At 38.3% G+C, this 15000-nt stretch overlaps 1 protein-coding gene and 1 long non-coding RNA gene across 2 annotated transcripts in view; one reads left to right on the top strand and one right to left on the bottom strand.

The window, feature by feature from the left end:
* LOC137975513 (uncharacterized) overlaps positions 1–3090 on the bottom strand; it is a 3295-nt gene extending 205 nt beyond the window's left edge. Inside the window, exons 1-2 of the long non-coding RNA XR_011117577.1 lie at positions 2909–3090; positions 1–393 (exon numbers count right to left, since the gene is read on the bottom strand). The exon at positions 1–393 is cut by the window's left edge and continues 205 nt beyond it. This is a non-coding gene — a long non-coding RNA (uncharacterized lncRNA). The remainder of the gene's footprint in view (positions 394–2908) is intronic.
* Positions 3091–10060: 6970 nt separating this feature from the next.
* LOC137976485 (uncharacterized) overlaps positions 10061–15000 on the top strand; it is a 40269-nt gene continuing 35329 nt past the window's right edge. The window contains exon 1 of the mRNA XM_068823850.1: positions 10061–10312. Coding sequence (XP_068679951.1) covers positions 10258–10312 — 55 coding nt within the window. The 5' untranslated portion in view covers positions 10061–10257. The remainder of the gene's footprint in view (positions 10313–15000) is intronic.

The following is a 15000-nucleotide window of genomic DNA, read 5'->3' as shown; positions in this document are numbered from 1 at the left end:
TTGCATAAAATGCAGAAGGACTCTTTATTAATGCAGGAAATGCCATTACCCAATTATTCTTACAAAGCTTCATAGAAACCTGCACATCACAACCAAAAGAGGGGGCATGCATATTATGTCTGACTGTGGCAGAGGACAAAAAATTTCACCTAACCATTTTACAGTTGTTATCACATTACATTTTATACACAAAACTCTTGAAACCTTGTTTTTGAACATTTTACCCAACTGAAAGTGTTCAATAATTGAGTTATTTCTCTCTTGTTCAAGATGTCCAATGCTATTTCCTCATTGCATTTTGGCTCATTTCTTTTCCTCAAGGATTTGCTGTAACTCTTTCACTCTGGCTTGTTTTTCCTTCACCACTTTTTCAAGTTCAGCAACATGGGCTTCCTGTGCAATAACAAAAGTGTTAATGACTCACAGAAGGTGTGAGGGTTTTCGGAATAGTGACAAAAAATATCAGCATCCAGGCCAACAATCTTCTTCTTGGCAGTTAGCATTTGTAAATTACTTTCCTCTCAAATTCACTTTTGGCTTTCTAAACTTAAGTCACAGCCACATATGCAACTTAGCTTGAATAAGAAATCAATCCATGACAAAGTGATTACTCTCTGCAACCCACTCTCCCAACTGACCTATCAAGCCAAATTGGAGCTAGTCAGTTGCAAAATCATACTACGGTAGATCCCTTACGAGACCATTGATGGCATATAGTAAATACTTTTTCATATTTATGAAATATCCATTAATCTTGTAATCTTATCAGTCAATTAGAGCTCAGTACCGGTATACATCTTTCCATAGTGAATTTGGTCTACCTTACATGAACACATTCAAAGTGTGAAGGGGATCGTTTCTACAGAAACTGTGGTGCTGCGTCGGTGGGGAAGTAGTAATTACAAAAATTTGGTTTTATCAATGGAGTTGATAATGTAAATTGGCCACTGTACCAAGATTCTAAAAGCTGACGTTTTGAGCGTTAGCCCTTCGTCAGAGAGAATCGCTCTGACGAAGGGCTAACGCTCAAAACGTCAACTTTTAGAATCTGTGTATGGTGGCCAATTTACATTATTAACTCTGTTGATAAACCCAATTTTTGCACATTTAAAGTGTCCCTAATTTCAATACTTTTCATTCTGCAAAGTCAAATTTCAGACAGAACATGTACTGGCAGTGTTTCATATCTACTGACTGCCATGTCATATTTAAAAGGCTGCTTGAGTTGTGGAAAGTTGACAAAATACAGTAGGCAGTCATTTATCCCACAGCCATGCTGCCAACAGGTGTATCCCTGACATGATGTCAAAATCTGTTTTTCCATTTAGTTTTGCATTTCACAGCAGTTTGTGTCATCGACTCAGGAATACGCCCATGCTTCACACTAGCCCAGGCATGGGACAAAAGACTTTTGGATTTATTAAATTTTACAGTGCTCTAAATTGAATTCAGAATAATTTTGCAATCTGTGAATAGATTTACCTCAACAAAGAATAAAAATTAAGGTTACTGTCACTTTGAGCAAAAAAACCTTTTTAATCCTTTCACTCCGGTGGGGTTCCCCATTGACGAGTAAAATTGTCTGGCATTAGACAGAGTAAAATCTATAAGTGTCACTCTTGGGAGTGAAAGGGTTAAGCAAGAACTATAGTCATTGGAAACCTTGAACACTTAACAGTAGAAAATAGGGAGCACTACATAGCACCTGCTGTGCTACAGTGAGCACCAAAGGCACGAGCTGCAAATTTACATTCTCTCAAGTGCCATTTCCTGCATTTTTACATCATATGGTGGAAAATTCGTTCTAAAAACACACATTTTTTGCAATTAATTCATCCTCTCAGAATGAATAACATACTAGTACACGCACTTGTCCGGCCGCAATGTCCACTTTTCCAACATGGTATTGGACCTGCTAAGTCGAGTAAGGCAGCTGACCTTGTGTCTGCACAATGTGTGCCATGAGGTATTTACACAGATCACCCAAAAGATACTAAGGATAGCAATTTCTCCCTAATTTTCAGAATTTTGAACTAAATTGGTAAAATTCAATCAAAACTGGGAGAGCTAGAGACAAGACGCCAAATCGGGAGGGTTGGAATCTCTGATATGCTGTACACTGTTTCAAGACAAATACTGTAACAATTCTTGTGGCTTACCCATGAGCAACTGTTACAGGACCATAGTCCATGGACAATATCAGGTTCACTGAAACATTACTCACATTAAAAGGCTGCCATTTTCAACAATCAACCATGTGCTTTGGACTAGAGCCCTGTCCAAGTCTAAAATGATGCCTTGAGTGGTATAATGTCTAAAGTGAACTATGCCCTGTATTCCTAGGGGCTGCTAGGTCATCCAAGCCCTTGAAAATCCCTAGGTATACTGCACGTCTCCCAGGGAGGGGTTTCCAGTGACAAGGGAATAATATTTTCATCAATCACTATAGACTACAAGAAAAATAATTGACAAATTTTAAAAACAATGGCCTTAATTTAGCGAATATGGGCGTTTTTCAAAACAAAATTTGAAGCACATGTAGTGGTACAAAGTACAGTAGTAGAAAAACATCAGGTTAGATGAAGCCCTATGAAGAGTTAACTAACTTTGAGAACCATACTCATCCTGTAATGATGTGCCAAATACCTATCGAATGTGAATTTCATGTCATGTGAAAGTGTGCCAATACACCGAGTTCCTCGTTTACACTGTACGTGATTTCAACGAAAACAATCTACATTTAAGTATTGTACCGTTAGAGCTAAGACGTCTCTTAAATCAAATAATAAACAATCTCACAGCACGTTAGTTGTAGTGCTGGGCCCCAAAAGAGTATCTGTCCAATGCTTAATTCCGGCTTGAGGCACCGTTCGATGGGTAGATGTGCCTTATTTGATGCGAACCTCACCTTAGCTTCGAGTCCCCAGTAGTCACGGATATAATAATACATTGTCCCGCTGACTACTGCTCCCAAAATAATCGTGCTGAAAAGAAGGCCTTTTCTTCTCTCCAACCTGACCATGTTATGCTCTAAGCGTCCGCAAACTGCACGGCAATGATCTTCTAACCAAAATGGCGATCACTTACTCTGTCATGTAAGAGGTTAGTAGTTTATCTAATAGAAAAACCGCTGGTCATGATAGCTGCATTCCCCCTGATCCCCCAAATCTTGATCAGAATCTGGAAAATAACGACACAGAATGGAAGCGACCCATAAGGGCAATATGGTAAGGTTTTTTTAATTGTGAAGTTTTTTATATAATTATCCTCTTACAGCGGTTACCAATAACACGCGACCTATCGCCTTCAAAAGAGTCTGATAAAGCTGCGTTTTGGTAGACATTAATCAAAGTAAGGCAACTTGGCAACGAACTGAGAGTTAGTTTACCTCTACACGCGCTAATTTGCTGACTTACACGTATCCCTGATTTTGCAAATTATCACGTGCAACAATTTGAAAATACGATACCCTTTCTTTTAGATAAACTGGATTAAAAAACAACTTTATTAAAAATTACCAGCTGTCAGCGGATAAGCTTTTAATTTCTTGGTTCTGCTGCACCAAAAGCGCTAATGATCCCATATATTCTTTGTAAAATTTGGAATTTTCAAAGCACCATTGCTCAGAGATTATCCGTTATATCGAATTTTCTTCAATGCACTTTCAATATTCAGTGCTTTATTATCGGCTGTCGGATTAGAAAACGGCAGCCTTGTGTTAATAGCGAAAAATGTAAGCTTTTTCTTATTCAGGGAGAACTGGAACGTGTAAGCATTTATTGCGGAAACTGCGGCTAAGAGACAAACAATATGGCGGCCAAGAAAATCTAAATTAAAGAAGTTTCGGGGCAGAACGAGGAATGAAATTCGCATTTGTTGGTTCAGAAGACCGATTTTCACTAACGTTAGAGACAACAGCGCTCAAACTGAAGTCAGCAGATGAGCATATTTTTGAATTTATCAAAATACCCGATTGCTACCGTACATAATTCATACAATACAATACATCTTGTAGACACGAGAAATCGATTTTTTGTTTTCTTTCATGTTTTTCTACTAGTTTAGTATATTTGCACTGATTTTTTTCGGCTCTATTTAATTTGCTGTCATTTGTCATCGCTTAATTGTTGTATCGTGTATCTCGTCACGTTCGTGAGATATTTCTAAATTTGCCTAAATTCCGCATGCAGTAATTAGTCAGTATTTGCTTCGTTATCGCGTCTATTCAATGTACTTAAGTTCTGTTGCCTAATCATACGTAATTGCCTTTGTTCATTTCGTCGATTCATTAGGTATTCGTCTTTCGTATAAAAGTATTGTATTTCCTTTTGTAAGTCAGTTGTTGTACCCGGAGTTGCCGTACAGATCTTGTAAGTAGTTAATTTTTCAGTCGTGGTTTTTGGCGTTCTGAAGTTTAGTTTTTTGGTATTTTGCTTTTAACTTTGTATTTCTATATTTCCTTTTTTTATAGTGAATCGTTAAGTTAAAGTACGAATTTTCAAACTGTACAGGAGTTCAATTACACATCCTCAATTGACTACTACCAATAGGGGCATTTCAGGGCCAATGAAACACAATAAAAGAAACGACAGAACAGAACAACAACTGTCAAGAATCCCAACTAGTTGGAGGCAAACCAGTTGGCTATTTACAAGTGCGGCGGAGTTGAACCAGGGACTACCAGGAACAAATTCAACAAGTGGCCAGAACGAGTCTTGAACGCGGGAACTCCGGACCTCAAAGCAAGCGTCCTAACCACTGGGCCACACTGCCTCCTCATTCAACTAGATACTATATGGCCAGCATCCTTGAATTAGTTTATTCTGCGCAAAAAGATGGCTTTTCGCGAGTTCTCGTATTTCTCGACAACGCACGAAAAATGCTATTTCTGGGGCGCATGGTATGAGCTTGCGAAGAAGACAGAAATGAATATTTTGTCGTTACGAATACAGCAGGCCTGCATGGGTTCGAGGTCGGGTGCACCACGGGTAGTTACAGACGAGCATATAAGGCAGTGTATAGTACGTGGTACTGAACTAGTCTGTTCTGCTTCCTTCGCAACATTTTTCTTTTCTTTGTTTAGTTTTGCAGGTCTTATTCTTCCGCGGTATCAGTAATTCATTCATTTACTTCTTGATTTAGTATTCTGTGTATTTTTGATTACATATCAGTCATTTTAGAATTTCTTGTTCAAGTCCCGTAGGAAGGGCTTTCAACCGTGGAGCTTAACCAGATTTCCTGCCTCTTTTAGTTCCTGCGGGGTTTTTCTGACCGCATTTTGTTCACTGTTGGAGGTAACTCATCTTTTTCTGTTTTTCGGTCTATTTTGCATTGTATATCACTTAAGAAATGGTTTTTCTTTAGCTTGTCTAGTTTATGGAATGCATTTAGTTTAGGTATTTAGGACAAGATGTACAGAGCACCGATGGCTCAGTTGGTTGAGCACCGGGCTGCCGGGCTAAGCCTGGGTGCTTAATTGGGGTAGGACTGCAGTTGGATAACATGCAGAGCCGAAGCTGTATAGTAGTTCCCAAGTAAACTTCCCAGCAGAAGGTGTTATTCATTACCAGGAGGAGTTTGTCATTAGTACTCTTATTCTATTATAATTAAGAATAACAGCTTAGCCCTGGAACATTCTCAGTCCTGGAGAAACCCATGCACAGAATGCTTGTAAATTATATTTTTGTACTCTAGAGCGCTGGGTTGCTTAGAGTTTAGGATTAAAGTGTTTGCTACGTTAGGTTGGTTCTCGGAAGACCCAAATTAAACCTATTTGCCTTACGCTATGTGTGTTTGCTGTTGTGTAGTGGAGAAAAAAAAGTTTTAACTTGAAGAGGTTGCTATACTTACGCGAAGACTGATAGCTAACTCGAGGCAAGTGTCTTCCGGAAGTAGAAAGCAGGATTTTCGTAGAAACAATTTTGCGCCAAGTTCGTTTTTATACCAGACAACTTTGAACTCTGAAACGTTAAATTCGTCTAAACAAATTTACCATTTTTACTATTCATCCTATGAAGATAAGAAAACACCTTGTCTGCTTTTACTTCCAATACACACGTGAATACGCTAATAATAATAATAATAATAATAATAATAATAATAATAATAATAATAATAATAATAATAATAATAATAATAATAATAATAATGAATGAAATCAAAGGCATTAAGGAATGACCGCTGATAAAACTCAAGCTGAACCAGAGAAGAGCCTTGTGTCCGGGAAATCCGGAAAATCCGCCTTTTCCGTGCATGCCCAAAAGTTATTCACTCCACAGGTAAACACTTAATCTTATAGCCGGAAACAAAACAGAAAAAAAAAATACAATAAATCTAATCGAACTCACGAATTAATGCCAAGAAATGTATGTACACAGATATAGTTAAAAAAATTGTAATGCAGTAGCATATTCACGTGTGTGTTGGAAGCAACAGAAAATTACATTTTCCTTACCATTATGGTGTTTAGTGATAATTTCCTGGCTTCGACAAACAGACTTTTGCAAAGACTATTCATGTTGTCTATGTGCTAGTCATGTTATCAATTCATGCGATACAGGTTTTCTGTATTGGGTACTCAGCTGAATTAAACACCCTCATCAACGCCGCATTACTGAGCTCAAAAATTTGGTATCTGGTTAGCATTTGGTAAGAGTTGAAGGCGGAAACAGCCTTTTGAAAGTAAAACTGCCGAAGTAAATCGATTATTTAGATTTTTTAATTGCTCTTCCTCAAGAACGAATACCTAATTTGAATTTTCAAAAGAGTTTCACATGTGCACAGCTTTTTGTTTCACACGAGATTTAGTTTTTAGTTTCCGGCCGGTATTTGATTTGCTGCTGCTCGTTTAGTAGTTTCAGAATTTATCTTCTGCAGGTGGTTTTCACTTTACATGTTGGTGAAAGAAAACAAGAAATTTAAAGACTCATTACTTTATTTACAAAAAGAACATTAATGAAAACGAGTAAAAAGTTTAAAGAAAAAAATTTAGATTTCAAACTATTGTGGTAAAAAATTACTGTCCTTCTTCATTTCCATTGTCCAAAGCGCAATTAAAGCTAAAAAGCTACAAAATTGTAATGTAAATATAATGAAAGAAAATGATAATATTTCACAGGGCTGTCCAATTTTATACAAGTAAACTAAGCATTTCTCATTAGCGCCTCTATTTCGTGCACCAGCATTTGTACATTACACCGTTGTCACGTGTCTCAGGAGATTGGTTGCATAAAATCCTTAAAGAGGAGCCAAATTATGATTTTTAGTAACTCTTAGATCTTTACGAAAGACCAAAACAAGGTAGAATGCGAGCGAGTCTGTGACGTCCGGGTACTACTGACGGGTTTCAGACAACCTATACTCAGTTGACATTAGGATAATTAGGACTTTGTCTAAAAGTCGTCGTTTTTGGCTTTTGAATTAAGATCTAGAAATGTTTTCAAAGGATGTTTCACCGCAGTTTTCTTATACGTGAATAAAAATCATCTAATTAAAATATCTTGCTTTATGAGCTTGACTATCTGCAAGAGTTCATTTCTACTCAACAGGAGGAGTAATAACCACATCCAGTCTCTGATGGACTTCTTTTATCAATTAGGGACGGACCAAGTAACTGTTCGATTGTACAATTTCAGCCCAAAGGTATCTTTGTTAACTAAGTGTTTATTTAAATCGATGTAAGCTATTAGCCCTATAGAGATGGCTTAATTGTGAATTCATTACACAATCAAACCTTATTTGCTCAGTTGATTCAACATTGAATAGTTTAGTGGGAAGTCCGACATGCAGGTCAATGTTCAATATAAAAATTGACCCTGATTCCAACCTCTTAGAACCAAGATTGAGATCTCGATATTTTTCACTTCACAGCTTTGTTGAGGCTATTAAGGGGAGAAAGGAATCAAAATCATCGGAATTTCATCTCTATCCTTCATAGTAAGGGATTTCGAACAATCCCAACAAAATGTGTTTTTTGAGTTAAAAACAAGTTTTAGTGTCATAGGATTAACTGATGAATTCCGTCCGAGTTTACCAAATAACTACTTTGACTATGTAACAACGCCGCTTTCTGTGGGCGGTGTGGGAATGTAATTTGCAATTTGATTTTCTCGAAGGTGCTTCTAACTCTTCCTATCAAGCTCTTTGGATCGAGATCATTGATGCAATTAAGAAAAAGAGTATTTGTGGTGTGGTTTATAGACGGCATGACAAGGCTGATGATTTCCTTAATTATCTTTCCTCGTCAATAGAATTATATTCCTCGAGAAATAAAAAAATCTATTTAATGAGCGATTTCAACATTGACCTTCTTAAATTTGAAACTTGCTCTTACTCCAAAGAACTGCTCGAACTAACACAAAGTTTTTCGTTACTACCAGCTGTTGATAAGCCCACGAGAGTTTATGGGACCCAAGCCACGTTAATCGACAACATTTTTTCAAATAATTTAGAAAACAGCCTCATATGTGGCAACATTATAACTGACACCACGGACCATTTCACTCAGGATTGTATTGTCGCAACTCACCCTTGCGCAATTAACTACTCGAAGCAAAGAAAAAAAGTGCGTGATAACTCCAATTTTAATGCTAACATGTTTCTTTCGGAGTTGCAAGAAATCGAATACTCTGATCTTTCCGATGATGATGTTAACAAGTCCTTCACAACTTTTTACAAAAATAAATTCCTTGGTTAACACGCACGCCCCGATAAAAATTCTTTCCAAGCGCAGGGAAAAAAACATTTTCGAAACCATGGATTACCAGGGGAATCAGAACTACTTCAATACGAATAAAAAATATCTTATTTTTTAACGCAGATTGGGAAAACTACAAATTATACCGAAACAAAATAGTCAGTTTAACACGTCTAAACAAGAAAAAACATTTATGAACATTACTTTGAAGAAAACATTAACAAATCCAAACAAACGTGGAGATGTATAAACGACATTATCTCAAGAAAGACAAAAAGTGGTCAAAAACCAATTCACCGCCTTGTTAACGCCAACTCGGAAACGACACCTAACCCAAAGGAAATAAGTAATCCCGTTAACACGTTTTTCGCAACCGTTGGACATAAATTGGCTTCTTGTATGCCTTCTCCGTCATTATACCATGCATGACTTTAGAACCTTTTTAGACCCGTCAATAGTAAGTTCTTTTTATTTTGACCCTTTCGTCCCTGCAGGAGTTGAAGCCGAAATCAAAATGTTACCAAACAACAAAGCCTGTGGACTCTATTCTTGTCCAGTCAGAATTTTGAAATTGTCTGGTCATATTATCTTTCAACCCTTAGCTTAAATTTTCAATGTCTCTGTATTCCACAGGCTATTTCCCAGCTCAACTTAAAGTCGCTAAAGTTGTTCCGATTCTTAAGTCAGGAGTTCAATATCAACCAGGAAATTATCGACCAATTCCTTGTTATCAGTTTTCAAGAGAATATTTGAAGAATTAGTTTATAAAAGACTCATTAAGTTTGTTTACAAGATATACCTCTTACTAACCGAGTTCGAGGTCCGTACTGTAAGTTACGGACCGAGTTTTTTCCCGTTGATTTATGGCCCAAGAGCGAAGTGCGCGGGCCATAAATCAACGGGAAAAAACGAGGATCCGTAACTTACAGTACAAACCGAGAAAACTCGGTTAGTAAGATATTTATTATATCTCTGAGGTTAATCCCGCGCGCGTGCGAAGAAACTAGTCGAAGTCAAGCGGACAGTTCAACTGCTACAGAGATAAAACTAAATCTAAAACTAAATCTTCCTGGCTGTTTGAAATAGTTGCTTGCAAGATTCCAACAGTTTTACAAGTTTATGTAGCAGAAACGACATGAAAAACTTGCTAGATAATGTTTTATCGAAATGTTAAATTCAGCGGCCGCCATGTTGGAGCCTCTAAACAAAGAAATGGTGGCCATGTTGGAGCCCCGACCAAATCCTCCGGGAATTCAACCCTATTATTATGCAAAAGTTTTCTTTTGTTTTCGTTGACAAAATGGCTGTTGATCACGTGAGTGAAAACCAACAATAGAAATAGTTGTCAGTGGCGGTTGTCTGATTAATTCAACAAATAGGCAGCCTCAGCGATTTTAAACAGGAAGAAGAATTACAAATGTTTTCGAATCAACTTAAAGACGACCAGTGACATGAGTCAGATCGAACACCTAAACAAATACCTATAACACCCCCATCTTTTTTCTCGATCAAAACCGCACCGGGCGGTGTTTTTCATGTAGTGTTGGCGTAACTGATTTGGAATGGCACCGTTATCGATTTGGCTCTTGCAGTTTCTGGTTTTGGGGTCTTATGGAGGTAAGAACATTCTAAAAACAGGAAATAATGGGATAAAGCGATAATTACTCTTTCGAGGAACTAAAACTCCTTTTACTCCACCTTATCAAAAACGTGACAAGCAAAACTAAAACAAAATTACGTTTATTACTCTGGGTCAGTTTATAATGATGTAGCGAAGTTGTTTCACGTCTCCTTGTGTTCTAGTAACGCTATTTTGGTGATAGAAAAGTTTGAAAGCCAAGGAACATTTGTATAGTTACAAAGTTACCTGGTTTTACAAAGTTTTGCATTACCTTCGACCTTAAATACCAACCAACTTAAATGTCCAAGCGGGGGTACTGACTAAATGTTTTATTTTTTCACACGATTCTCTTGTAGCGTTGCTTCATTACCAAGTCCCTTCTTTATGGCCCATCATCTGAACGGGTCATCATTTCCCTAGCCGTCCCGGACATTTTAGACAAGGGCAATCATTTTAAGACTACGAAACTTTGCTTGAAGAAAGGATTATTTTTTAAGTATGGTAATTTATTCCCAGTGCTTCAGTAAACGGTTATGGGGATTTTTTAACGCTTAGAGTTCTAACATCAACCAATTTACTAAAGTAGCCCGTGGATGTTTTCAATCAGTCGCCTTGTGCAATTGACCATTGAGTTCCTACGCCTAGGAGGTTGTCATTGAAGAAAATACTGTTTCAAAATGATTATCCGTTCTGAGGAAAACACTTACATTTAAAGTATTGACTTTACCAAATATCTCAAAAGCTAGTTTTCATAGTATTTTTTTCGGTCTTATCTTGGGTTCGTTTAGTAATGCATTAAACTCCACAACTGAAATTTTGTTCACAGAACGGTGGCTCTGAAATTAATTTTGAAAGCTATGGAAAATTTCCAATTATTTTTATTTTTAGGCAATTAGGAAACTCGGATACACTCTTTAATCTTCCGTCTTTCTGATATTTCGGAATATTGACTTCCTTTTGTGTGTTTTTTAAGGGAGAGACATCAGCAAATGTTTAAGGATAGAGTTTATTCAGCGAACAAAAAGTAACCTTTCTGTGTTTAAACAACCATACACGAGGCAGCCTCTGCGTCTTCATGATAGACGTTTCTCCTTAAATCGTTGACAATTGACATTCATTATATCTGCGAATCGGAATCTTTTTGACAAAAACATGTGATGCATGCAAAGGAAACAATTAAATCTAAACACATGGACGAATTTGTAACTTTGAGGCAAACAATAAAAATTCCTACTTGTGAAGGATGCCGGAAACTGTTTCGAATGTGGATAACAAGCAATTCAAGCACTTGTTAGTCTGCAACCTAATGAAAGCCAAACGCTTAGTACATTAGGATCCACAAGTTAGCCGCGCTGTTTCAAACAAAAAAAAAATTATAGGTTTGTTTAAGACTGATTTCGATTCGAAGGTAAGCACAGTTTAGGCATGTTCCAGTGTCATATAAAGGAAAATGAGAAAGGTGATAAAAATGCGCGTTATTGACTCCGCTAATGGTCGGCGAATTATGAGCACACTAGGTGAAATAAACCATTAAAAATAGGAAGTGCCTAATTGGCCAGCAGAAGGTCAAGTGTCAGTAAAGCCACCGAATTGAGGGCATGTTTTAAGCAACCATTTCAAATAGCGTATAGTAAGCATTCAATAGCTGAATAAGGTACTCACATTTGGTTGAATATAATATATAGATTTAGCCAAGGCTAAAATCGGAGCTCCCGTTTCTAACCCTAGAAAGGAAATATTGTTTATATGGAAATGACTATTATTTAATCGTCATTAGTGTATACAGTTTACTGTGATCAAACACCTCTGAGCCGAAAGCAGTACACAAACAAGCCTTGCAAGCAATTTATTAACCGAGTGTGAGCTCGTTACAGCAAAATCTCAAACTGAGGCCTTGCCGTATTGACTGAGGTCAATACAGCTGGGCCGAGGTTTGAGATTTTGCTGTAACGACCGCACGGTCAAGGTTATTACGGTAAGTTGTATAGTATGTGGCTAACAGAAAGGTTAAAAAAAAAGTTAATTTACAAAATCCATAACCGGCCCGTGGGCCAATCACAGCGCGCGTTATATCGGCCAGAAACACTAGCCATATAATAAATGTACAGTAGTTTCTCTCAAAACATTTTCCGTTTGGCTGATAACCTTTACACTCTCTCTCTTCAGTTAAGACAACAGCAAAAATCTTACTAATTAATAAATTTGCTTACTCGGCCGCAATTTCACAGTCAAACAAAGCAGCTCACGACTGGACTTCCATTTCACACAAAAAGCCAAGAGAAAATGAGGGGACAGAGAAGGAGGCTCCCGGTCCAGCCCTTGGGATATGTCATGTCTACGAAAGTTATTTTTAGACGAGCGGAAGTCTTTCGAGACGTCCGCATGCACGACAACCTCGGTCCGATGTTTGAAAGAAAATATATATTCATCAGCCTTCCACGCGTGCCATCATTTTCTCTTTTCACTAAGAACCTGAGAGCGAGGCAAGACTGGCAAGACTGCATGCGGACGTCTCAGAAGACAGACTTCCGCTCGAACAAAGACTTCCGCTCGTCTAAAAATAACTTTCGTGGACATAACATATCCCGGCCAACGCCTTGAGCCTCCCTCTCTGTCCCCTCATTTTCTCTTGAAAAAGCCTATAAATGTGATTGTTGAAATATGCCAGAATCTCTGTCAACACAGAATTGCAAACGTTTTAGACCTTTTTGGTTTTTTTAGCCAGGTTTACAAAATATGTGAGGCAGCGAGGCATGCATTAAGAAGGGAAACATTTACCTGAAGGGAAACCGTTGTAAATTAGTGTTTTGTTTCTGGCTCTATTTCTCTCAGCTTTACAATTTTCATTTCTTTTCCTTCCTCGGCTTCTCTGGAGGCTTTCTTCGCTCAAATTTCTCAACTATCGTCGCCTCTTCTCGTACTCTTTTCTGCTCTTTAATCTTTATCCCGTTGCTCTTCACTAATATGATTTCCCGCCAGAAAAACGCGGTTGCCAAATGCAACGCTGCCACGCGATTTCCCTCCAAGGCAAATTGCCCAAAAACTCCCGTCCCCAGAGGCGGCCCTGCCAACCAACGTCCACCCCGACAGTCTGTACGCGCGCCTGAGCTCTGCTATTAAACGTAAGTACGCAATGCGTACATGAGTGTAAAAGCACATGTATGATGATAGAGTTTGATAATAAAGTTTTTTGTAACCGGAGTAAATTAACCAATTATCGGTTGGAGTGAATAAAAAACAGATGCGTTTATTGAGGGAATGTCTTTATTGCCTAGTGTAAAAAATACAAACTATTACAAAGATGAGCAATATATAGCTTCATCATGACGTCATAGTTAGACATGTGACTCGCCATGTGCTCTCACTGAATATAGTTATTGAACCGCCATTAAACGTTGTTGTTGTTGTTACTGAGTTGTCGCATTTATCTAAACCCAAACACCACAAAGTTGGCGACGAGGATATAGAATATTTAAATGATGGAAAGTGGTTCAATATCCACCGAAAACTCGATGGTTAATTATGTTGGTCAAATGAAAGCTTTCGACCCGAATGAAGGGGAGTGGTCAACTTACGTGGAGCGTCTGGAAATGTTTTTCGCGGTAAATAATGTTCCCGAAGATAAAAAAGCACCCAATTTAATTGCCATGAGGGGAGGAAAGTTGTATATTTTGATGAAGAGTTTAACAACGCCGACAAAACCGATGGAGTCATCGTTCAAGGAAAGTATGGAAATTATGGTGTGGCACTGGCTTAACACAAAGCCGATTGTTATTGCTGAAAGGTACAAGTTCCAAAGATGCTACCATCTTAGCGAAGTTGCAAAAGTTAGCTGAAACTTGTGAATTCGGTGGCTACCGAGACGAAGCTCTCAGAGATAGACTAGTGTGTGGTATAACTTGCCAAATAATCCAAAGAAAGCTATTAGGTGACGTAGATCCACCTTTAAAGAAGGCTGTAGATATCGCAGTAGGAATGGAGTTGACTGATAAGGGGAAGAAAGTCCTTAAAATTGAACTCCAGGAGTGTTTTCGGTGTGGTAAACAAAATCATCACCAAGACAAATGTTTCCATCAGGTTTCAGAATGCCATACCTGCAAGAAAAAGGGTCACATAGTCCAAAATGCCCACAGAAAAGCACTGGTAAACAGTCAGTTTCCAGCAAACCTAACCAAGCTGAAACAAGAGGTTTAAGAAAAAGAAAAACAATTCAAGAATCAAATTTGCAGCCAGTCAAGCAAGTAGTTCTGAGAGTGAGGTACCCGAAGGTGGAGAGTTCAGCCTAGAAGAGTCACCCCAAAGTGAATGGCCTGTGTTCACCATTAGTAGCCCTTCCAGGAGAAAAGCTAACGAACTCCTGGTACCACTCAAAATCATTCATACTCCTTGTAAAATGGAACTGGACAAGGGAGCATCTGTTACTGTGATTCCGCAAGAAATATGGAAAGCAGAGTTAAGATCAGTTCCTTTACGGAAGTCCAAGTTGACAATGAACGGCTGTTCTGGTCACGTCATAACTGTAGTTGGTGAAACCACTGTTCATGTCCAGTACCAAGCCCAACAAGTTGATTTCGCTTTTGTTGCCACCAAAGAGAAAGGTCTTGCCCTCATGGGGAGAGACTGGTTGTCAAAATTGACGTTGGACTGGCACCAAATTAGCAGCATTCATTAAGCCAATCCGCCA

The sequence above is a fragment of the Montipora foliosa genome, chromosome 11 (assembly GCF_036669935.1).
Source record: "Montipora foliosa isolate CH-2021 chromosome 11, ASM3666993v2, whole genome shotgun sequence".
NCBI classification, from domain to species: Eukaryota; Metazoa; Cnidaria; class Anthozoa; order Scleractinia; family Acroporidae; genus Montipora; species Montipora foliosa.
The sequence above is the reverse complement of the archived record's forward strand: the minus strand, read 5'-3'. Positions and strand labels throughout refer to the sequence as shown.